The sequence below is a fragment of the Convolutriloba macropyga genome, chromosome 8, assembly GCF_964194025.1.
Source record: "Convolutriloba macropyga chromosome 8, txConMacr16.3, whole genome shotgun sequence".
NCBI classification, from domain to species: Eukaryota; Metazoa; Xenacoelomorpha; order Acoela; family Convolutidae; genus Convolutriloba; species Convolutriloba macropyga.
The window spans coordinates 39,006,778-39,033,246 of record NC_134475.1 but is presented as its reverse complement, the minus strand read 5'-3'; the positions used below and the strand labels follow the sequence as shown (position 1 = coordinate 39,033,246).

General features: G+C 38.6%; 1 protein-coding gene across 2 annotated transcripts in view; it reads right to left on the bottom strand.

The window, feature by feature from the left end:
* The window catches only part of LOC142344112 (uncharacterized), a 66,812-nt gene that overhangs the window by 11,371 nt on the left and 28,972 nt on the right, over positions 1-26,469 (bottom strand). For both annotated transcript variants that reach the window (XM_075395611.1, XM_075395610.1), the window contains exons 2-3: positions 9,956-10,117; positions 8,470-9,120 (exon numbers count right to left, since the gene is read on the bottom strand). In XM_075395611.1, the coding sequence (XP_075251726.1) occupies positions 8,470-9,120; positions 9,956-9,971 (667 nt within the window). In that variant the 5' untranslated portion in view covers positions 9,972-10,117. The remainder of the gene's footprint in view (positions 1-8,469; positions 9,121-9,955; positions 10,118-26,469) is intronic.

The window sequence follows — 26,469 nt, the reverse complement described above, 5'->3', positions numbered from 1 at the left end:
AGTTGTTGTGTGATGCGGATTCACAATCCATCAAAAAATCTCTTCCTTTGATTTGATGTTATCCTTCAGTAACAACCACAATTTGTTGCTCGTAGAATCTCCAGATCTGAATTTTAACCGGGGTTTTGTGTCTTCCGACTCAACGGGAATCAGCTTTATCCTTTGTGAATGTGATTGTTTCGGGCGATTTTTCCCCGATCAATTGCGTTTACACAATGACACGTTATATCTATTACAAAACTAACATGTAATATTGAGAAATCGATCCGAGAATCTAATAACAATGAGCAATTAGTGTTTCCAGTTGTTATATGCATAAAATTTGGCTCAATGTCATTTTCGATTTCGGTTGATATCGTTACAATGTAGTTTTTGTTCCTTAAGAACTGTAATTCGATTTTTTTCAATTAGATACGCAACGTTATTCAAATTTGTGTCAATTTGCGTTTCGTTTTCAACAATTTTAATTAATTCCTGTTTTAATTTAACCTTTTTTGGCACAACTTAGCAAAGTGGTTCTGTAGGCCGCAACGGTTACACTTCTCGGGCACAGCGGCACGTGATTGTTGGTGGTTGGTTGTCTAATTTTGTCCAAAATTTCCACGTCTCCATGTTAACTGCACTAATTAGAGTTCTTTCAGTCTCTGCCTTGTCGCGTATTAGTTCTCTTTGCATACCGTTGTTTGAAATATTTCTTCTGAAGATGTCCCCAGTTATTTCGATTTTTCCATCCCCAATTCTGCGCAAATCCTTTGAGAGCACTGAATGCTCCACTGTATCACCTCTTTTGTTTTCGAGAAAAAAACAGAGCGATCAAAAGTGATGTTTCTAAGACGGATGAAGGATTGCTCAAATTTATTCCACGGTTTTGTGATTATTAAATTGTTTATATCATCGTGGGATATTTTTTGTCTGAGATTACTTCTTCGTTCTGTTCCGATGCTCAAATAGAGGAGGGAAACAATATTTTGATGACACATGGACATTCTCCACATATTAATCCAATGTCTGATATTTTGAGACAATTGGGGTCCCATTGCATCTTCAATTGACTATTGCGTATTTGTCTGTCTCGTTCGTAGTCGTTCTCTTCTTTTGGGTCCTTTCATTTGATTTTCGGTGAAAATTCTTCAGCTGCAGGATTATCCCCTAATAATTGACCAAGGACAACGTATTCTCATGCGAGAATTCCATGCTTGAGTTTCTTTTTTCTTTTCTCTCATCTGGTTGGAGGATAAGTGACAGAGCGTTCCCAAAAGGGGGCTTGATTGAGATTATTAAAGGTGAAAACACTCTTTCGAAAGTCAATTCAATTCGTCATCACATGTAAGCTCCAGATTCAGTAGACAACGTATAAGCATTGGTACGATAAAAGCCACAAGTGGTTTTTTAGACTGCAATTTTTGACGCTCAATTGGCCGGTATTTTGTCTGATAACGAATCAGTTCATTGCCAATCACCATTTTGTACCAATGAATCCAAAGAACCCGAAAATATAAAGCCGAAACATGTCTTATTTGATAGGTTTTATTATTAGACTTAATGAAATTATGTTATTTGCGCTTTTCCGGACTTGGAACGATTTCTTTGCGAGTTTTGTTCAAATAAATCCACATTCAAATACTCGATTCTGATTGCATAACATTCTCTCGCTTTAAATCTATTTACTTAGTAACATCCTCCGGCCCAGAGGAAGTTGTTAGGAAAAGCGGTACTAATTTTACAAGCGGGCGGACGAACAATCCGGCGGACGTGCGCAATACGGCAGAACGTGCGACGCTGTCTGAACCGTAACGGAGTTCAGTGAACCGAGCAGTAGGGTAGTATCCACTAGGATTGGTCTCCTCAACTAGCCAAACCAAGTCACCAGTCTTTAGGTGTTGTTCGGCAGGCGTTTGTCACTTAGAACGTCGGTTCAGTGTCGGGACGAACTCTTTGACTCAAAAAGAGCAAATAGCACTAGCGTAAGACTCATCTACGCCAATGATGGAAGAAAGACTACTTGCTTGGTTATCGAGGAGAAAATGATTAGGTGTTAATGTGCCTATGTTAGACGGGTCGGCGCTTACGGGCGTTAACGGACGTGAATTAAGTGCATGTTCGACCAAAAAAAAAGTGGTAGTTAAAACTTCATCTGTGAAGCAACGTGTTCCAACGATTGTGTAAACTACGCACTTCAACCTACGTGCTAGCCTCTCCCAGATGCCACCTTGGTCTGGCGCACTGGGTGGGTTGATCTTCCACTTCATGCCTTTGTGGGCAAGTTCAACGGCGATGTTGATGGTGTTCCACTTTTCGATATTCTCGCGTAGTTCTTTTTCCGCATCAACAAGATTAGTACCACTATCAGACCAAATAATGGCCGGTGTACCCCGACGGGCAACAAAACGCTCCACTCCCATTACACACAAACTGGGGTCCTTGGACGGAACGATATGAACATGAACGGCACGGTAGTTAAGCATGTGAAAAGGAAACCCCAGTTCTTCTCGGTAGTCCTACGTAACGTGAAACGGACCGAAGTTGTCAACCCCAGGGTTCGTGAAGGGAAGAGACTGGTATGAGAATCTTTCTACAGGGATGTAAGCCATGATGGGTTGAATAGTGGTTACGCAGAACATTCTGCACGTGACGCAGTTGGATTTAATCCAACGCAGAGAGGATCGTAATTTAAGGATCATATAACGTTACTGTAATTTAGGCCACAGATAGTCAACGCCTTGATAGTAGTTTTTTTACGTGGCTATGCCGCAGAAACAGTTTTAAATATATATGGCTTGAGTCAAAAGTGATAGGATGTTTCACATCAAAATCAACTTCGGCCAACCGTTTGATGCGGCCAGCTGATCGGATTAGACCATTTAGTCCGACGAATGTGGAAAACGGGGCAATACGGCTCCTCCGTTCAACGGATTTGTTTTCCAGGAGGTCTTTTATTTCTGAATTTAAAGTTTCTCCTTGAACAAGATACTGAAGACGACGCTCGGCTTCGTCAAGCTCAGTGGGATTTTTCGTACTACCATCGGTATTACTGTATTATTCATGTAAAGGTAACAGCTGGAGTATGTATGCTGTTACTCGAAGCAATTTTCGAAAAGAACTTATCGAAGGGGATTAGTTGTGGGGGCAGTTCGTTAGTTGACTTAGTTGCGGATGCGGTCAATGATGTGTTAGGGTAATCAGTTTCTTCGGTTATTATACCGAGTTTGATGTTTTTATCTACTTCGGTGCTTGGTTCGAACTCAAACCTCAGAGGACATACCACAAGTACCGGCGTCTGCCGTGTTATCACTTGAGGCAACGTGGGTCCATTCGTCAACGCTAGTGTTTTCTAAGATCTCGCAAACACGATTTGCAAAAATTTTTGGGTGCTTAATTGTAGTTCAAGAGCTTTAACCAGGAACAAAAGCAGGCTCCATTTGGGGCCCACTCGAAGTAGTTACTCGATCTTGGAGAAACGCAACGGCACTGAGAACTTCTTGTGAACTATCGCCAAACATGTGTAGTTCCAGTTGTTCAAAATTTCCCGAAAAAAAACTCCCCGGTAGAGTAATTTCTGAAAGCTTGGGTAGTTCTTCACTCATTTCGAGGAAATTTTCTATCGTGTATTTTGGTAGCTCTTCATCCCAATACTGCCCTCGGGCACGCCAAATGTCCTTTAGCAACAATCGAGCACTAACGTAAATCGTGCCAATAGAGCAATGAGATCAAATACCTTAGACATTAGGCTCAGTTCTAAGCGTTGTGTTAAAGACTTATTTACTGTATTGGAGGAAACTCGACTCAAATTTAGACTATCATTATTGTAATCCCTTTTCAGCCCAAGCACGTGCGAACATTCCTCCTTAGGCGACGAGATTACTTTTGGAACGGTGGACTGCAGTGACCCATCAATGTGATCAACCAGATTTGGTACATTGCTTACAAATCTAGTAAGCTTGAACCCACCTAAATGGAATAGTTGTACCAATTACTTTGATCTATTGAGAGCCCTCTCAGGGGACTCCACCGAATCTAAGTAATCGTCCACGTAGAAGTTTTCTAGTACGGCTCCGGTTTCTTTCGGTTACTGACATATGTTGTCCCGGGCCGTGCGTTGCAATGCATAGTTAGCGCAAGTGGGTGACTCTTTGGCCCCAAAAATACGGCGCGTGTTTTGATAAACTACAACATTTGTTGTGGGGTCCTCCCGCTACAAAAAACGCAGTGATGGTTGGTCACGTTCTGCGACACGAACCTGGAGGAACATGTCCTCGATATCTGCAGACACGGCAAATTGATGTTGTCGAAAACTGATTATACATGGATTAAGTTCTGGAGCAAATAAGGGCCAGTGAGCAAAGATTTGTTCAAAGAAGTATCGTGAAACTTTGCTGCACCATATAGTACCCTACACACTTTTCATCGTTTTGTTCGGGTTGATTACGCGATGGTGTTGTAGATACCAGTCTTTGTGCAACCACTGCAACCATGTGAGCGTCAGGAACTGTTATTACGTAACCTTTTTGAAGGTCTTCATCGATGGTTTCCGCGTAATTTTCTTTTGAAGTTTTGTCTCTCGAGAGCCGCTTCTCGGGAGATTTAAGTTGCACCAGTGATGAAAAATAGTTATTGGTGAGCTGGAAGTTGTCATCAGCCCACACCATACCAACATCATACCTTTGACCATTATGAAGAGTCGTTGTTTCAAATATTTTATGCGCGTGAGCATCCGCTGTCGATCGTGGGTCAACCAGCTTGTACGCGCCATACGATTCCATATCATACCAAGAATTAACTTGACAAGCCAATTCATAATCCTGTTCGACATTGGCTTTGAAACACGTTGACACTAAGCATGATTTGATGGAAGTGGGCCGCTTAAAACCCAACCTATGGGCAAGCCATCAGCGAACGATGAGTACTTTTCAGCTGAAAAGGACTCAACGGTCGGATGGCATGGTAGACATCCTTTCCAAGTATCATCTCAATGTTTCCATAGCTCTATCTTAATGGGTTTAGGACGGCCAGATGTGTTTAAGTTTCTTGCATGAACTTAACGTCAATGATGTCAGAACATACGTTTAATGTTTCCCTCACATAGAGATGTACAGTGAATGCTTCGAAGTCTTGATCTCTATGAGGTGCCACGGTCAATTGAACCACCTTTGTATCGATGGGTTCTTCTGTGTTTATACCCCTGACATAAAGTTTTATCGCAGTACTTGCAAACCGAGTCTAGCTGCGAGACTATCGGACACCCAAGAGTTAGTGCTTGCGGTATCGCAATAAACCAACGCCGTAGTATAAGTATCTGAAGAATTAGTAAGTTTCAGTTTGGTCACCTGAAGGAGTCTTTTGACATCCATGACAGAAGACAAAGTGCTCGTTTGCTTGGCGGCTGTTAACCAGTAGTTGGCGTACAATTATCTGCAATCATCTTCGAATTATTGATGTTGCTATTTGAGGGTTTAGCTGGAAAAACCCTTTCAGCTACGTGAATTAAGGTGTTATGGGAGCTGTTGCAGCCTTCGTTCCTACATTTACGAGAACTTGGGCATTGCCTAAACGTGTGTTTATCACGCAAACAAAAGAAGCAGTGCTTCGCTTTAGCCACGACCTTGGCTCGCTGCGTGAGAGTCTTTTCCTTAAACACACGACACTCCCACAGTCGATGACTGCCCTTGCAAACAATGCAGCTTGGGATAGATGTTGAGGCAGCACTCTGTTGCATTTTTCGAAAACTCCTTTGTTGCGTATTTGCAGCGAATTCTTTTGATGCAACTTTTGACTTAGTTACTGGGTTGATTTTATCCTCTGTCTTGGTTTGAATTGCAGTATTCTTCATTCAATCGTGCGCTTCGGCTTTCACCTTTAACCAGTCGTTAAAATCACGAACAGTAGGTTTCACCCAATGCTTTTGGACCGTGAAGAGTGACTATGACTCTTTCATATTGGGTGGAGGCTTCTGTACGGCAGTGTTGAGAAGCGCAGCACTCTATAAATCCGGATCGTATGAGAGCAATTTCAAGACACCAACAAGACTTGAAATGCACCCTGAATAAATAATGCTATTGTGCATCTTCAATGGTGGAAAGCTGCTGAGTTTGTTCAAATGGGCACTTATTACCGTCTGTGATTGGCCAAATCTACGTTCTAAGGTGCTCAGTGCTTCATTGTGTGTTGCGCCGCGATTTCAGCAAATAGCTGTTTTTGCTTTACCAGTTACGAGGGTCTTAAAGTAAGTCAATTTTATGTCATCAGTTAGAGACTGAGAGTTAATTGCGTTTTGAAATTGACCATACCATTCGTGCCACTGTAGGGGATCTCCATTGTATTGGGACAACTTCCATTCGGGCAACGAGTCATTCCTCTTGCTAGTTATGGCGTCAGCCAACGCCTTAAAAGGGTTTGCGTTTTCAGCTGCTGGCGTTGGAGGCGTGGGATGCGGTGGGCCATCCAAGCAAAATGGTATCGGAGCGGTATGCCCGTCTGTTGGATGTATAACCGGCGTGACAAAAGGTGGCGCGATGTTAGTAGTTGTAATGAAGGGGTTAACAGGGATGCTACAGTTTGCTGCGTGGTTGCTATTAAGATTTTGTTGTGCATTCAATTGGAAGATGGTATGGCTGATGGCGGGGTTAGCCGTGCTTGGGGATAGGTTCGGTTGTTGAAAACGGCTGCATTAATTGTTGGCTGATTTACGTTTGAGGGGTTATTCTGAGGAAAACTCCACTAGTTTAGATCAAGGTTACAGTTCTGGGGAGGTTTTGGTGCGGTAGGAAACGGTACCAGGCGGGCTTGGGACGAATGGACAATGTTTTGCTGTGCATTATTGGCCCGGGTAGGTATATTGCTGTGCTCGCTGGGATAGAGGACGGAATCACGGAAGGCTGAAGGTCAACTATAATAATATTGTTCTCGGGTAACGGCACCAATACTAAAAGTGTAACAAATCAACACTCTTTCGTTAAGCTTCAATTCATCAACAATTTGTAAAAAGACAAAGTTATATGGTCGTTTTATAAAGCAACGTTCAACGTATAAGCATTGGTACCATCATAACAGCAAGTGGTTTTTTAGACGACAGTTTTTGATGCTCATTTGACTGGTATCAGTCAATTTTTGATACTTGAGATCAAAGACGGTCACGATTCTACACCAATGAATCCAAAAAAACCGAAAAGTATAGAGCCCAATCATGTCTTATTTGATAGGTTTTATGATTAAATTTACTTGAAATTATTTTATTTGCACTTTTTCAGAGCTTGGTACGTATATTGGAACGATTTCTATGCGTATTTAAATAATCGATTCTGATTGGCTAATAAAATGACGCATTTTGATATTTTCTCCGCTTTACTCAGTAACAGAGGTCTTTTGGGTTTCTTTGTTTGCTGGAATGTCGTTGTAAAGAACGTATAGCAACGAACAATTTTGAAATGTAGAGCAAATCTCGATATTGTTTGTTTTTCTGTGAGATGGATTTCACGTCGCAAAATCCCTTACTATTTGATTTGGAGAAATATTGAATCTTATTCCAAACTTTACAATACAATTCGCCTCTCGATTTCCCAATTTAGTTTAAAGTAAGATTGGCTTAACTAAGAACTGAAACTTCAATTAATTTAGAGAAGATTGAAAGTGGTTTAAAATCAAATTTGTGAACATTATTTTTCATCCGATTTTTTTTACCAGGTGAACGAAAAAAATGTCAAGGATTGACAGACAGTGAAACAGTAAACTGATGTAAAGAGAAAGTGAACCAACTAACAGGAAATGAATTTAGGGTTATTGGAGACCAAAATAGAAAACTAAAGATTAGCAACATTGACTGCATGACGCTTAAATTAAATATGAAAAATATACAAGGCATAGAATAGGATCACGCAATCTTGTAAAGGGAAGATGGCACGGACAGGTGTAGCACTATACCTTATTACAATCTGCAGCTTGCGTATAATGCTGCGCATATGAAAGAAGTTTGGCTAAGGATCAATTGAACAAATGCAAGGAAACGCTGTAATGTTGATAGCAAGAAGCGCAGAACTGTGAGCCAGCTGCAAGCAAAAGAAGCCTCCTTAATGTCTCATGACTTTCGATTGCGCGGGTTTCAGTATCCCAATTGCAAATCAAATAGTGTGGTTTCCAATATCCTAGTTGAAAACCCGATTGTGTGGGTTTTACAATTCCAAATGAAAACACGATTGATTAAGTTTAATTAATTATGGGTTGTTATTCTTACCTGACCAAAGTGGGGAGAATAGAAACATATATTTCATATCTGGAAAACTGAAATGAACTGTTGAAAATTGATTTATTAAACTGGTGATCTGCTGTTTTATAAACCTAGTCACGGTAACCAAGTTAATTGTTAATTCAAACTTCCATTCGCGTAAAAAATTGAATTTCTGGTCATGATTCAAGGGCGCTCAACCCAATGTCTAAATAAATGCCTACATGATAAAAAATATAATAGACTAGGCTTGCCTGAAACTTGATCACGTGATATTTTCTTTTCGTCCACAATTTTCCCCACGCATTTGTGCCACAAGCCTGAATACTTTTTGTGCTTTTCACGGCTCTCCTTCTCGTACTGCTCGGCAATATATTTGGCAATATTGTCATGATAAGTGTCTTTCTGTGCCTCTAAGTCCTGCTTCTTTAAACTTTGTCTCATTGCAATTATCTGTGCTGGGGTTATGTTGTGAATGGTATCGTTATACGGGTTAGCTAAGGTCATCTGAGGTTTTAAAGGTCCAAACTTTGAAGGCAACTTTGACAACTCGTCTTTGGGTTTTTCAAAAGGGGCGAATGCAAATGACGTGTACCCCCTGCATTCCTTCAAAGCTTGAACTCTGAATGTATTAGTCAGTCTATTTTTGTTTTCGGGCAGGTTTTTTTTGGCTGGTCTCGTTGCTTCGAAATGAAATGGAGATATTTTGCTGAAGTCGGGATTCAAAGTTATTTTTTTGCATAGTTGAAGTCGTTTCTCGTGATTTGAATTCTCGGGTGTTTGGATAAACTTACGACGAGACTTTGGCACTTTACTGTGCGTGTTGCACTTCAAAGGGCGGTGATTCAATTTTTTCAGGTTGATTGGGTTGCATTCATTGCTGGGGTGGTTCCCGTCCGAAAGAACTAAATTTAGAAATGTTTCCCAACGCTAGCTTAAATCTCCCGATTCATTTAATCCCCCATATTTTAATATCATGTCTTTTCAACCATACCTACTTTAACCCCGCAATCTTTTCACTCTAAAACCATTTCTCCAAACGCTAAATATTGAAACTTGCGGGTCAAGAAACTTTCCAAAAATTATGTAAGAAATGCGCTGAAATGCGATTGAATTTTCAAAAAATGCGTTGAAATTTTAAATTTACAATGTATTCGCAAAAACGCTGAAACTTTCAGACGAATGCGCTAAAACTTTGTAGGAAATATGCTGAAAAAGTGGTAAAAATATGCAAGAAAATTGCTGAAAAAAGTGTGAAACTTCTGTGGTGAAAATGTGCTGGGGAAGGGGATAAATTGAGGTAAATAAAGATAGTTAATTAACCAGGATTAAACGATAAGGCGCGAAACCAAAACGGGTTCAGGCAAACAACAAGCTTCTTACAGTCTTGCAAGACTTTCTCATGTGTTTCGAGAAATTAAGTATTTTACAGAGATATCACGATTATCAAGACGAGTCATAAGTTAATATGAAAAAAAAAACTGAACAAGATCTTGCTTCCCAATTTTTGTAAGAAAATGTATATGTTGCATATGTATCAAGATTCGTTTCAATGAGTAGATAAAGCATTTTGAATGTAAAATGCGTATTAGTTTATTCATATAATTTAATGAAACAAAAACTTTGTTCACTGGGAAAAAGGAAACAGATCCCTATTTTTTTCTGTGGCATTCCATCAACAAAGTCCCATTTTTCAACATTGGGTTTATTGTCACCGTCGCTGGCTAGGGTTATTTTCACCTTTTGTCCGGGGCATGAGTACACTATTGATTCAACGGACGAAGTTTCGATTGGGTTTTGTGAGTTGGAGTTTGATTTGAGGATGGTAGCATTTTGACATGCTTTGTAGCTGCTGTCTAGGATTGTGGTGCCACTAGGTTTCGACTGAATTCGCTTGATAAACTAAAAAATAAACAAATTAAATGTTTCAAGCGCAATTCTCTAAGAAATTTTAACTAATTGCCATGATACAACAACATTACCAGCCAGCGCGCCTACCAACTAAAGTGGCCTATTCGGTCCACTTTATCTCATTAATTCCGTAAAACCTATGAAAAGAAACATGCAAAACGGGCTTTACAGTGTGGAGACATGACAAAATTAGCTCATCCAAGATCCATTTTGACCGCAATTTGGCTTTTTCAACAGCAGTAAGTGAAAAAAAATATCTGCATGTTTTTTCCCGCCTCTTTTGAAACGTAACGTAACACACCTCCCGGTACTTTTTGTGTGCAATTCATGGGTAGTTTTTATTGCGGATCTACAATTGAGTGATCACAGAACGCTTCTTTTTTCAGTAATTATTGAAATAAAAATGAGAAAACACTCTATAGATTTATTTTTAGTTTTTGCTGTTGAAAAAACACTTTTAGATTAACGACAACTACTCCCAACTTTATTCTATTTATCGGAGATTGTAAAACAAAAGAACCCAAGTATTATTATTTGTTGCTGTTTGTCATTGATAACGTTAAATGATTAATAAATGAAAAGTAAAGTTGACTGCATATAAAGTTATCATCGGTTGCAAATTGCAGGTCAAAACTCAAACTGCAAAATTTGCTCTGCATCAAAAATGAGCCTTTTTTTAATAAAAAGCAATTGTAAACGTTATCACCAAAATGTATTGGGAGGGAAAAATCACTGTTTTTTGTGGTGCCCGTTTTTGCAGATAATACCGATTTTTACATGAAAACGACAGTTTATCTGCCTTTGCGATGATAGTTCCCTGGTGTTTGATTTGTCTTAATTTGTCATTAATTCGTTTTTTTTAATTATATGGTTAAATCAAGTTTACAGAAAAATGCATTCCCGGGTTCTCATTTCTTAGTAGTCATACAAAAATCATATATGATGTCATACAAGTCATACGCTATTTATTAGTACGATCTTTGTACGATTACTAGGAAATCATATATGACTTAGTACGATAACAAGGACATCATATATGATACTTGTACGATTAGTAGGAGATCAAAAAAAAAGAACTCACTTATGAGGCTACTATGATTAACCTGAAACCATTTATGATAATTGTGTGATTATCAGGAAATCATTTATGATTCATGTATGGTTATCAAGAAATCATTGATGATTAATGTATGATTACCAGGAAATCATAAATGAGTTTCGTATGATTACCCGGAAGCCAAGCATGATCCCTATAGTATAACCGGGATATCATGACGTTTAACCGTAGCCGCCAAAATGTTGGAAACAGTCGCCGTTGACCCATGGCAGGCTTTGGGATTGGAAAAGTTAAAATCAAAGATAAAAATTGACGTTAACCTAGTTTTTCTAAGTGCTAAAAAGTGTTCTGATTTCTTCTGTCATTTCATTAGATGATATAATTGGCTGAATTCTCTTTTCAAACGTAAGCTTACTGCAAAAAACCAGGCAGCAATAAACTCTAAGGGACTTTGATAACCTAAAGCAAGAGAAATGTTGACATTTTTTTTTACTTAGTGTCAAAAAGTGTTCCAAGTTGTTGCACAGTTTCGTTTGCCCCCGAAAGCATTGAGAGTTGAGATTCTATATTGGAAGAAAATACATTCAACACTAACACCAATTAGCAGTAAACTCAAGGGAACTTCGATAACTTAAGTATTTAATCTTTATTTCTTAGTTCACGGGAATATTGGTTTAACCCTTTTCTTTTGATTTCTTTATTTTGCCTTTGAAAGGTATAAATAAATATAAAAAGAGCGCCTAAAAATAACCATTGAGAGGCTGGGGGAGGCTATTAATACTTAATAGTATAGTTAACGACACTTCAGGACATCTGTTCATCTATTAAGGAAGAGAAAAACTTAGCTCATGAGCAAAGCTTTTTTTGCTTCACTCTAAAAGTTCCTCAATGAAAAGCTAAATGTCAGCAACTAAGCAGTTGATAAAAACGTATGCAGGAGCAGGCAAACGCACACTTTTTCTGCATTTATTGCATTTGCATAAAAAGTAGTAAAAGCTCAAAAAGAAAACTGAATTAGGAAACAGCCAAATAAGGTTACTTCAAAAGTTAAAAATACATCGAACGGAACTAACTCATTCAATTAAACACGTCGAACACCCCAGTGTATATTACATCACAGCAGTTGAAAGTGGGTTTTAGTCATGCTCAAACGCATTAATAAAGGGTACTAAGTAGAGACAGTTCGCAAACTCAATATAAAACAATTTTTCGAAAACAAGTTTTTGGAGTGCAGTCAGAAATATCCCGGTCTTTTCAACATCATGGAAAGAATAAATTCCACACGTAGATCCCAGAGGTGAAGTTTCAGACGAGATTTTTGAGTATTCTTCCATTGACAAAAAATCTTCCTCTCCTTCTTTGAAAAAAAATCTTATTTTCCCGCAAATAATTTTACTGTTATGACGAATCGAAACAAAACAATCTTTTTCATTTGGATGTCCCTCTACTTCAAAATTTCTAAATTGCTGGTTCCTATAGAAGACACGTTCTGGCTTTCGAACCTCTTCAGGCACTAATTCTGGATTAAGAAACTTTCGTTTGTAGGATTTTAAACCTTGAAGTTTTTCACAAAAAGATGTCAAGGGGTCCGTCGCAATTCGTTCTCTTCTGGCTGCTTTGTTTCTCAGATAGCGTTCAACCAAGACTGACAAATGATTAACAGTACCCGTGAACTTGGAACTGAGAAGATGGTTTGCAGATTCGAACATCATACCCGATGTTGTCCACAGAGGTCCAAAATTCTCAACCTGCCAAGCCAAATGCGATAGAGCATGCACGTTCGCTGTAAATACAGATACTGTGTAATCACTTTTTGTTGAGTTTAGAAACTCTTCGATGTGTTTTTTGCCCTCCTTGACATACTTTCGCGACAGCATCAGCAACCTAATACCATAACTGAAGAGTAGGAACCTCCCATAAAGTCTCTCATTTATGGAGCCACTAAAAAGAGCAGGTCCTACATAAAACAACCAGGCCTTCAACTCGTTCGCTTTGAAGAACTCTAATTGATCCAGTGGCCGAATAGTTCGCTTAAACTCTGATGGTAACCGTAGTTTATTAACTGAATATTTGAGACACTCTAAATCTACTTTCAAGCTCTTATCATATATTACTCTCAGCAGAACTTTTGTCACCCCGATATAAACTTGATGCATAACATCACTTGGGGCGGTTAAAGGCAGATTTGGAATCAAATCGAAAAGAGGACTAGGACCTTTAACTCCCATGAAAGCCATAAGGCTCTCGTCTTTAATTTTCTTCAAATGTGACCGATGAACATCGGGTGTCCTCATAGCAAACTTTTTGTACGGATAGTATCGCATTTTGTCAGTCGTTTCTGTCTTTACTAAACAAAGAGTGCAACCATAAGAGGCCAAGTGATGGTGCATATTTAACATTGACGCAGTTGCTGGGAGATCAGAAACTAGTAAAATAACTTCAACACTGACTTTAAAGCTAACGTTTTTGTAATTGATGCTAAGTTTTCTCCTTAAGTCGGATGAGATGTCAGAAAAAAGTACGTTCCAACCAGGTTTGTTGTTTCCGAACCACAGAGCAACCAAAATGATGTTTTTATAGGAGCACCGCAAAATAGGCGGAAGATTTACAACTGCAATCCACACGGGCCAAAGTTGTTTAGGACTGCTCTTGATAATGCGCACGCCGTCTGAATTTAAAGTTAATGAAATTTTTAGGCTTCTACTCTCCCAATTGAAGCAGGGTTTTAAGGGAATATCCTCATCTGAATCGCGTAACAGTGAGAATTTTTCAATCTGTTCAATATTTGCTTCAATTACTTGCACCAATTCTGTCATAAAATCAAGCTTCCAATAATCCCCAGAACCGCAAGATGTAAGTCTATCGTCCACCATTCGCTTACTGATATGATGCTTGTTTTTGATTTTCCCGAAAAATGGAACTGCAGCGTTGGGAAAGGCTCTCTTAATGAGGCGAATCCAATCTTTTGCCTCTGAGTAATATGTTCCATGTTTTGCTGTAATTAGGCTAACAGCAGTTTCCCAATTGTTGGTGGTGACTTCATTATTAAAATCATCAGAAAGGTTGTCTGAACTCATTTCCACTGCGCAATCATTTTCGGAAAGTCTGTTCACGTTTTCTACCAGCAAGCAGGATCTTTCTTCTATTTCATCCGACACATTATCAGATCTACCTGCATTCACCTCATTCGTTATATTTTCTGTGGAGTGGAAATCTTCGCTACCGCTGCTGCTGCTGGTTTGGTCCGAAAGGCTCTCACTTGAAGAGAAGTACCTCAACTCACTGTTTTTCAATCTCTTTGCTTTGGGTTCAGAGCGCTTTTTCCGGTTGAACAAGAAAACAAAGCGTTTCTCTAAGTTTGCTTGAATCAACATCTTCTGCTTCTGGGAAAAAACTAAGGGGCGATCACCGTGTTTTTCCTTGTGGGGACACTGACAGTCCCAGTTTCCATCTCCAAAAAAGTTATCACCATAGAACACTGTCTGAAGAGTTTTTAGGGCTTTCAATTTAACGCACTTTTTATCTCGATAGGTTGATGCAACGTATTCCGAATTCGGCTGACAGGAATGGTTAGCAAAGCGTACTGGTCCAACCATAATTCTGTTGTTCTTGCAAATATCAGTAGACGCAGAGATCGATATATGTCTGAACTGATGAAAATCAGAATCTTTGATGGGTTCAATCAGCGCAGTTAGATTAGGCAATAACGTGTCACGCTTCTTGCTGAAAACTAACGCTGAATTCTTACCATAAAACAATCCATATCCATCAAAGGAATCAGCTTTGTAGTAGAAATTTTCTTGCTCAGCGTCTCTGTAACAGCGAGTCAGCAAATCGAAGCAATTTTTGTACCGCTTTTCTAAACTGCAAGCACTTTCAAGTTCACACTGACTGAATGGCTCATTAACCATACGTACAACTTTCCGATCTCTTTTTTCAACAAAACAACGGGATAGATGTACATCGCACTGTGCGAGTACATATGCTTGACTTGATCTAGATGTAGCATTCATACCCACAGGCACTTTCTAACTACAAAAATTGGGAAATGAGCTGGTTGTCGTATCGGGAACTAAGATCCGAAAAATACAAGAGTGTCAAATTTTGTCCGATTGTTGCACGAGGGCCTCAGTTGGCTACCAAAAAGATGTGCATTAGACTCTAACTGTATAATTCTGCAATTCAACTAAGAGAGACAACGATTCCACTTGATTGCATTTTGTCCTCAGTTAGCTCCTATGTTTTGATGAAGCACGCCCTAATGATCAGATTTCTCAGGAGAAATTTTAACAAAGCTGGTTTGTTGCTCTGAGTGATTGGTAAGATTCACCTATGGTTATCTTAAAATAAAAAACAGTACCAATTAGATCTCAACTTGAAGCCTTGTTCCAGTTTTTGTTTAAAAAAATGGATCGATTTAAGCCCCGAGGGACCACAACAGGAGGTAGCTAACAATGGAACTTTTCCCAGAAGAGATTCAACAAGAAAAATCAAAGATCGAAGTTGGCAGGTCTTATTTCGATACGTTATTTGGCAATGCAAAGAATTTGATTTTAAAAAATCAATACTGAAAACACTCTGCACAAAAACTAAATAGGGACCAAATACAGCCTCAATTGGCTTGATGCAAACACTATGTTTTGAAAAGGCAAAAACTACAATTCATTAACTCTTATGGGGGGAAAATGTCAGTCACAGGCGAGATTAGCTTGTCAAGTTCAATTTGGATCCAAAATCAGCCGCAATTGGCTTGCAATTGAGTTTTTTCTAGGTTGTCAACAGCGTCCTGGTTGTTGTGGGGACGTTGACGCTTTGAGATTCTTTGCGCTATACTTTGAGTCCGGTGTAGGAACAACTAAGTTGTATCCATTTTGTAGCCAAAATAGAGGAGGATGCTTCCAAATCAAGAGCCTGAGAGATACTGCTGGTAACTTCATCGAAATTTTCTGTTTCTGATTCAGAACTAGAATCCAACAGTCTTTTCAGAGTGCGAGACATTTCAACGACCTTGAAAAAAAAGAGTTTTTGGTAGAGTGCTGCTAAAATTAAAAGTTATTATGATCTGGAGAGAACTTTTATGTTAATTGTCCATAAAATTCTCCAAAAGAGCCAAATTTATCAAATGAATTGAACTGAAACCAAATTTTAACACAACAACAAAAAGTAGATAACAAAGTCCAAATTTTTAATAAACTGTTGACAGCGTTCTACTACAAGTCGACAAAACGCATTCGCTGAGAAAACAGCAATCAAGCAAACTGGAAAATGTGCTAAATGGATTTGAAGAATACAAAACACATGAAGTTTTATGAATAATGCATAATTTCTTGACCTTAAATTTCCTCCAAAACTTTGTTAAATTTGAAGCAGAACATTAAATAGCAAAACAAAAAAAATTCACAGAGAACGCTCAAAAGATGGCAAATGAACGTGTCAAAAGAGTACTCATAAAAACAGTATGCAAACACCAGAATATCATATGGGTATCAATTAGATATATTGACATTTATTGAGTTACTCCAGTGAAAAACTTAAACGAAAAAGTTAGCTGTTTATATAGTACAGAAATTCAAGCTACATTTAACTTTGAACTTCGGAAGATTGGCGAGATTATAGTTTTATGAAGCAGCCAAATAGAAGCGAAAACTATGAAGGAACTTAATTTCATTTAGCAACACAGATGCAAAATATTAAACATAAGGTTTAGAAGCTCTCAGCAACAATTGGCTTTTTTACGACTAAGTTTAAGAAAAGTGGAAACTCGCAGCCACTGTTGGCTTTTTACAACTGAGATTTTAGAAAAAGGAGAAACTTTAAGCCACAACTGTTTTATTAAAACTGAGATTACACGTTCCTTCTCATGGGACCGCCTTTTATTGTACTTTTTATGATAGTTTTTCTACTGAAGTGGCATTAGTTGTTTGATCTGCACTGGTTTGAAGAGCGCCACACCGTTTGGAGATGTCGCTTTTTAAGGATCTGGCTGTTGAATGGCTTTCACTTGTTCTTGAAGCCAATTTGCTATCAGCTCGCATCTATCCTCCGCTGTGGTGTCTTTTGTTATCTGATCAGCAGGCATTGTCTTCTCATCAACGGAGTTCATTGATTTATCAGAGCCAGAGGCCTGACTGTAAATGTTTGCATCAACCTTTGTGGCGGCGTTTAGGCCACTAGGTGTTGAAGTTCTGATATCCTTAGCTGCGTCTTCGGCAGTGTTGTCTTGTGACTGTTTCGAATCAAGCCATTCGGTTTTAGGACCTTTAACAGAACCTTGGTTTTTGACGCTTCTCCTATGCATTTTCTCATCAAGATATTTCAACGACTTTGTTAAGACGCCGACTGTAGTAACGGTTACAAGTAAACATACCATAACATTGCTTTTCTATTGGAGTAAGAATTTGGTTTTTGCGGGCATGTTTTTGAGGTTAATTTTATCGCTCAAAGTCACATTGAGAGGCCACAACACGCTGTTAAAACTGACCACGATGAGTTCTAAATCATCATTGTTAATGAAAACCCATCTAATGTCTTTCAAGTTTTCCAACATGTTTTCATCAGGGCATTCGACATTCTCAGATAAACTTTCTCTTGAGCTAGCGTCACCTTGCATGATGTCTGAAATAGAGAAAAATTCCCTAGTACAAAAAAGTTTTCTGCTTAAAAACAATTTTGCTGTAGGATATCGATGTATAAAATGAAGTAATGAGAATTAAACACCTTTGAAAACTACAGTTAAAAATAGAGGTGGTGGTGCGAAATCATTGATATGATATTCAGTTTTCAGCTATTATGCTTGAACTAATTCTTGTAACTATAGTAACAAAATAAAAACAGTACCAACAGGCACTTTCTCCTGTAAAAATTGGGGGGCCGGGTGAGCTGATTGTCGCATCAGGAGCTAAGATCAGAAAACTTCAAGAGTGTCAAAGTTTTCCTTCCCTTGCACGAGGTCCTCAGTTGACTATCAAATGGATGTGCATCAGACTCTTTGTGTTTCTGCGGTTCAAATAAGATTTTTCTGACAACGATTACAACTTGCAATTTGGCCTCAAGAAGCTCTTAACTTAAAGCCTTTTTTCAGTTCAAAAGAGATGCAACAAAAATTATCGAATTTGTTAGGTCTCATTATTTCAATACGTTATTTTGCTAAGCCAGCAAATGTATTGATTTATCTCACAATTCAATACTAAACCCTTCATGCTCAAAAATTAAGTAGGGACCAGACAGCCTCAATTGGCTTGATGTAAAAACATTAGGTATTGAAAAAGCAAAAACTACAAATCATTTGATCTCTTATGGAAAAAATTTTTAGTCAGAGGCCATATTAGCAGGTAAAGTTCAATTTGGACAAAAATCAGCCGCAATTGGCTTGCAACCGAGACAAACAAAACCGACTATTCTTGCTCGAGTTCCGAAGAGTTTAAATTGTGTTGTTCGTGTTCACCGTCTTCAGAGCACATTTTTTTTTGTAATCCAGGCCAAGTTGGTTCGCAGCCGCCCGGGCCTCCCTCAGGCAATAATCTGGCTCCCTTGGATATTTTTGTTTGACAACCCTCTCAAACATTTGTTGAGGATTCAATGCGTTCCCTAGCGTTTGCTCTACACCGTTCGTGACCAATCATAGAATGGATCAACAAGCAATTTTCATCCTTACCAAACAATTTCTTGGCCAGCTCTCTTCCGAAATGGGCTGGATCAGGGCCAGCTATCATTTTCATCAGGTCTTCGCCTTTAAAATGCACAGGGATAGCGTCTTCGTTGTTCATTGCTAATTGATCCTCGTTCAATTCGCTCCGAACAACAAAGAGAAATTCGATATTTTCAGCCTTCACTTTCTCTCTTAGTTTCTTCAGCTTGACTTTATGTGACTCAATCATAAGATCAAGAGTTTTTTCCAGATTGTCAACAGCGTCGCGTTTGTTGTGAGGCGTTGACGTTTTGAGCTTCTTTGTGCTATGCTTTGAGTCTGGACTAGGCACAATTAAGTTCGATCCATTCGTAGCATTAATAGAGGAGACTGCTTCCAAATCAAGAACCTGAGAGATACTGCTGGTAACTTCGAAATTTTCTGTTTCTGATTCAGAACTAGAATCCAACTGTCTTTTCAGAATGCGAGATATTTCAACGACCTTGAAAAAATTGAATTTTGGTAGAGTGCTGCTTAAATTAAAAGTTATTATGATCTGGAGAGAATTTTTATTATAATTGTCGAAAAAAAGTCTCCAAAAGACCCAAATTCATCAAATAAACTGAATTTTAAACAAATTTTAACATAAAACCAAAGAGTAAATAACAAAGTCCAAATTTTTGTTAAACTCTTGACAGCGTTCTTCTACCACTCTATTCTGAACAACAAAACGCATTCGCTGAGAAAACAGCAATCAAGCAGAAAGAAAACTCTACAAGTGACAAATGGTTTTAAAGAATAAAAAACACGAAATTTTAGGAATATTGCATAATTTGACCTTAAGTTTCCTAAAAAACCTTGTTAAGTTTGAAGCATATTAAATGGTAAAACACAAAAATGCACATAGAACGCTCAAAACATGGCAACTCTAAATGTCGAATGCGCACTGATTAAACTAATTAGCAAAAACACCAGAGTATCATACGGATAGCAATTAGATATACCGACATATATTGAGTTACTGCAGTGAAAAAATTAAACGAAACAGTAAGCTGTTTATAAAATGGAAATTCAAGCTATCTTTAACTTTGCACTTTAGAAGATTGGCGATATTATAGTTTCAGGAAGCAGCTAAACAGAAGCGAAAACTCTGAACGAACTTAAACAACAACTTTTATTTAGCAAGACATAAGCAAAATATTAAACAATTGCTGCAGAAGGTGTAGATGCTCTCAGCCACAATTGGCTTTTTTACAACTGAGTGTATAAAAGGTGGAGAAACTCTCGGCCACTGTTGGCTTTGTTACATTTGAGTTTTTAAAAATCGGAGAGACTCTCAGCCACAATGAACATGTTTCGGTATTGATTAGAGGGCAAACAGTTTATCATAATAAACATTTTTCACTTCACTAAAGTGTCAGAAACGCACTTTGAACAAAGAGTTTACGTTATCACAGCAAGTTAAATAATAGTATACCAAACAAATGGTTCCCTAGGATAAGTTTCTTATATGTGGCCACAATTGGCTTGATATGGTCCAAACTCAATTCTCCGGGCTCTGATCGCATTTAGCAAAGCGCGTCTTCATGTCAGTTCCATACTGATTTCCCCCACGAATGGCTAGTCGTATAGCTTTTTCTGAGTCCGACGGGTAAAAACGAGCAATTCATTCTTTAAAAAGATCTTCTTTTTTCTTTTCTGCAGCATCGCGACATTTGGTTTTGCAGACCTTTATTCCCATTCTTGATGAGATTAACTCGCATTTATCTTCCGCTCCAAATAGTGTGTCAGCTAGTAGACGACCAAAAGTCTGCGGACCACCCACAGGAGTAAGCTGCATCAAATCAAAACTCCCAAAATAGAGAGGCTCCGTGTTCTCTCTTGGTTGAGAGACCATAACATCTTTACTTTTCCTCAACAAATCGGTGAAACGAACACGAAAATTATTATTTTCCTTCGTTAACTTGCACGCATGTTCTTCGTGCACAGCAATGAGCTCCCCAAACTTTTTCTCAATCAACAAAGCAAACCGTTCAGCAGGTACTGCCTCCTCGTTGATGGGTGGTAATGTGTCAACAGAGTTGTTATTGTTGGACTCATCACATGAATTGTTTAGGTCCAGTACGGGGTCCTCCGGAACGCTAGCAGTGGGTGCAAATTTCAGAACTTTCTTTGACTTCCCAGAAACAAAAGTTTCTCGTCGTTTCACCAATTTCGTGGGCGAAAAACTGATAGTATCGCCGTTTAAGCTGACGTCACTTAATTGACCTTCCCCTTCAAGCATTTTCCTATGGACATACTCCATTGCACCATTCATGACAGCATTTCGCACAACGGCACTAAGTGAGCACTCTATCTCCTTTTTAATTCATCATCAAACTCCTCATAATTTTGAGAGGAAGTTCCCTTCGTTGATCTTATCGGTCTTTCCATAATGTCTAAAAAGATGAAGACCCCAATTTGAGTGGCAAAAACGTTTTTATGAAAAAGCAGATAATCTGATTACTCGGCCATATATAAAACTTGGGATAAAACACAAAGCAAAGAAGCACTGAAAGCTACAGCCAACTCCTCGATTGGATATTGGCAGTCACTTTCGAACTACTTTTTTAAATTTAAAGAACAAAATCAACCCCAATATACTACAAAATAACTCTTCCCTCACTCCAAGTTACGCATCTGAAAAAAAAGAGAATATGCGAGAATCTTTTGCTCAAATAATTGAAATGTTGATATATGCAAGAACAAACAACAAAAAAAATCGAGTATAAATAACAACGAGAAATCAAATTGAGATATTAATTCATGGTAAAATTGAAACAGCCACAGTTGGCTTAGCAGACGAGGTACCAACCTGCAGTTTTGAACCAGTCCTACTTTTTAAAAAATTGCCCTTACTGTGATCCTCCTTAGTCTCTAAGGTGTCCTGGAAGAGATTTTTCCACAATTATGAGATGTGGCGCATTTAACGCAAACTCCCCAGAAGCACGTTCGGCATACACAGAAAAGAGATCTTTTAGGATTGAAAACTAGACATTCTGCACACTTTGTTTTATCGGTGTAATGACCTTTTCCTTTTCTGATGAAGAGACCACTAATAGGGTGTCGTCTCAAGAAACTGTGCATCCAATCAATTCCTGCGGTATTTTTCCGCTTCCAGCTGACAGGGCAGTTTGTTTTCCAAATTTGGCTCTGCCGATAAACTAGGCGCAAAACCTTTTTTCGGGTTCGGGTTTTGAAACAGATGAGCTCGACTAATTCAGTTTCTTGTTGCTCTGTGGAAACGCGGGATCTGCCTAGTTTTCTAACTGATGAATCAAAGCTGATTGTTTCATGTCTTTGAACACAGCGCCTCAGAGTGGAGAAGGGAATTTTATACAAACGACTCACCTCCCTGATAGAGGAGCCCCACAATCTGGTGAGCTTTGCAACCATTATGAGTTTACTTACCGAGTACCCTTTTGAAGTCTTTTTTTTTATAGTTTCGCACCATTACTCTGAAGCCCAAAATTTAGCTGCCGAAAAATTGCCTTTCAGAAAAATCAAAGCAAATGGATTTATGCAAAGGGTTTCATCATCAGAAATGAAGATTTAAAAAATCTTGATTGCAGACTCCTCAATCGGATGTCGCATTTCAAACATTGGTTTGCGGCTTAGAGAATTGAAACAGCCAGTGTTACCTCCTTTGGGGCCTCTAAAAGCTTTAAAAGCAGATTTGGGTCCTTTAAAAGCCAAGATTTTTGTTGTTCCATACACCATACTAAAAATTTTCTATTTCGACCTCTTTCAATCAAAAATTTTCTAGTTTAGGGATAAATGCGAAGGCCCACTCCTCAATCGGATGACAGCTTTCAAAAAAACTTGTTGGATAAAGGTGCAATGCACGCTCTTCATCTTGGAAATACAAATGAAGCAAGCTGTGCACACGGATCAACATAGAAGTCCAAAATGTTACACAGTATAAACAATCAAATTGTCAAATAGCCAAACAGTAAAAGTTTTTTGAAGTCAAAGCAGCAGAACTCAAATTATAGTCAAATAACTCAAAGTATTTTAACAAGCAATTCAATTTTTCATAGATCAGAGACTAACTGCAGGAAATTGTTCGACAATCGCTTGCAGAAGATGTCAAACATATGCCAATATATACGAGAAAAAAAGATTTTAATAAGTTTTCAGCCACAATTAGCTTGCTCTCAAAAAGAAACACAATCCCTGGGTTAACTATAATTAAAGAAACCTATTTTGATAGAGAGAATGCAGAAGCAGTTGTTTTCTGAAATCTCGACCAACTTGATTTGCAGCCTCCAAAGCTCTACGCAAACAATATTCGGTATCATCAGGAAACCGGTCGCTCACAACGTTCACAAACATTTTTTCCATTGAAGAATAGGCATCAGAGCCAGGGTTTCCAACAAAATTTTGGCCTAGGACAAATTCAACCAACAAGCAATTTTCGTCCACTCCAAAAATGATTTTTGCAAGCTCTCTTCCAAAATTTGAGGGATCGGCGACGTCCACCAATTTAATGAAGGCCTTGCTATCAGTAAGTTTCTGGTCAAAAGTTGACGAGGGTTTTGTACCGGTTTCCATTATGAGACCATTCAGATGTCCACTGGAAAATAAACTGATCTTTTAAAACAATTTAAGTCCATAGCCAGTTTAGAGCCACTTCTGGTAGCCAGTTTGAACAGTTATTCAGTTTGATTAAGAAACAAAATTTGACCTTAGATATAAAAAATCTTGAACACAGACTCCTCAATTGGATGTTGCAATAGAATATAGGTCTTTGGCATCAACATTTGAACCCGGGGCTACCTCCGCAGATTCACGGCCTTCAAAAGCCTAGATTTTTTTTACAATACACCGTACTAAAAATTTTCTTCTCGACCTTTTTCAATCCAAATTTTCCAGTCTAAGGATAAATGCAAAAGCCGACTCCTCAATCGGATGACAGCTCTTCATCTTAGAAATACAAATTAAGAAAGATGTGCGCACGGATTAAAATAGTTGTCAAAAATATTACACAGTATAATCTTCAAATTTTCAAATAGTAAGTTTTTCGAAGTCAAAGCAGCAAAACTCAAATTTTAGTCAAATAACTCAAAGTATATTAACAAGCAATTCAATTTTTCATATATCAGAAACTAACTGCAGGAAATTGTTCTACAATCACTTGCAGAAGATGTCAAACATATGCCAATATATATATGCTAAACAAATGATTGAAATAACAGTTTTTTTCAGCCACAATTGGCTTGCTCTCAAAACGAAACGATCTTCTCTAACCCAAATAATTTTAGTCTTAGGATAAATGCGAATGCCGACTCCTCAATCGGATGTCAGCTCTTCATCTTAGAAATACAAATTAAGAATGATCTGCGCATGAACTAAAATCTTAGCCTAGAATGTAGTATAAAACACAGTACAATCAAATTGTCAAATAGTCAAAGAGTAAATGTTTTTTGAAGTCAAAGCAGCAAAACTCAAATTATAGTCAAATAACTTAAAGTAGTTTAACAAGCGATTCAATTCTTCAAAGGCTAACTGCAGCAAATTGCTCGACGAACGATCTCAGGAGGATATAGCTTTCATCAGTTACGTGAACATTATCGGCAGACAATTCTACCTCAGGAAGATCAGGCATCATACGATTTCTGAATGTTTTTCTCAGTCTTGAATTTAGCATATGAATAGCTGTAGCAGCCGATGAGCGCGAAATAATCGGCATTATACAGCCTATTCGTCTTGTATCACGACACCAGTCCATCCCTCCTTTATCACCTTCAAGGTGTCTCCGATGCTTTCTATTGGATCATGAATTCTCCGAGGATGCTCGGAAACGTCATTTCCTCCGAATTGGAAAATAATAAAACCGTAGTCGGATAGCACATCCAAGTAATTTGACCATTGGAAAGCATTGAGCCCACCAACTCCATAGAAATCAACAACAGTGCTTGCGCCAGCCATTCGGTTGACATGAGAATCCCCAAATACAATTACACTGGAAGCCATCAACCTAAGAAAAAAAAGCAATCAAAAACTTAATTGAGCAAAAAAAAAATCAACCCTAGTATCTATTTCAAAAAACCCCTGATACCCGGGGTTGGGTGGTCCCAGTTTACCGCTGGTTCGGTCCAAAAAAACCCCTGATACCCGGGGCTGGGTGGTCCCAGTTTACCGCTGGTTCGGTCCAAAAAAACCCCTGATACCCGGGGCTGGGTGGTCCCAGTTTACCGCTGTTTCGGTCCAAAAAAAAACGCCTGATACCCGGGGCTGGGTGGTCCCAGTTATACGCTGGTTCGGTCCAAAAAAAACCCTGATACCCGGGGCTGAGTGGTCTCAGGTTACCGCTGGTTCATCATTTTACCTACCTAAAAACAGAAATTTGAAAGCAGACTCCACAATCGGATGTCGGCTTTCAAAACATTGACCTAAGACTATATCAATTGAATACTTCTAAAACAGATAAACACATTTACTAACGGTTGGATTGTCACTGTCCGAGTACAGTCTGATAGGGAAAGAATTTTTGATCTCGGGTGTATACGAAAAAAGTAATCGATACGTTGTCAAATTTCGCACTCAAAAACTCGTTATATAGTGTTTCAACATAAATTGCTTTTCAACCTAGTCAAGTACTTATTCAAATGAATTGAGGGTCTAGGTTGGATTGTCACTGTCCGAGTACGGTCTGAGAGGGAACGAATTTTTGATCTAGGGCGTATACGAAAAAAGCACTCGATACGTTGTCAAATTTCGCTCTCAAAAACTCGCTATAGTGTTTCAACATAAATTGCTTTTCAACCTAGTCAAGGACTCATTCAAATGAATTGAGGGTCTAGGGAGGAGTGTCACTGTCCGAGTAAAGTCTGATAGGGACAGAATTTTTGATCTAGGGTGTACACCAAAAAAGTACTCGATACGTTGTCAAATTTCGCACTCAAAAACTCGTTATATAGTGTTTCAACATAAATTGCTTTTCAACCTAGTCAAGGACTTATTCAAATGAATTGAGGGTCTAGGTTGGATTGTCACTGTCCGAGTACGGTCTGAGAGGGAACGAATTTTTGATCTAGGGCTTATACGAGAAAAGCACTCGATAATTTGTGAACTTTCGCTCTCAAAAACTCGCTATATAGTGGTTCAACATCAATTGCTTTTCAACCTAGTCAAGGACTTATTCAAATGAATTGAGGGTCTAGAGGAGTGTCACTGTCCGAGTACGGTCTGAGAGGGAGAATTTTTGATCTAAGGTGTATACGAAAAAAGTACTCGATACGTTGTCAAATTTCGCGCTCAAAAACTCGCTATATAGTGTTTCAACATAAACTGCTTTTCAACCTAGTCAAGGACTTATTCAAATGAATTGAGAATCTAGGTTGGATTGTCACTGGCCGAGTACGGTCCGAGAGGGAAAGAATTTTTGATCTAGGCTGTATACGAAAAAAGTACTCGATACGTTGTCAAATTTCGCTCTCAAAAACTCGCTATATAGTTTTTCAACATAAATTGCTTTTCAACATAGTCAAGGACTTATTCAAATGGATTGAGGGTCTAGGTTGGATTGTCACTGTCCGAGTACGGTCTGAGAGAGAAAGAATTTTTATCTAGGTTGTATACGAAGAAAGTACTCGATACGTTGTCAAATTTCGCTCT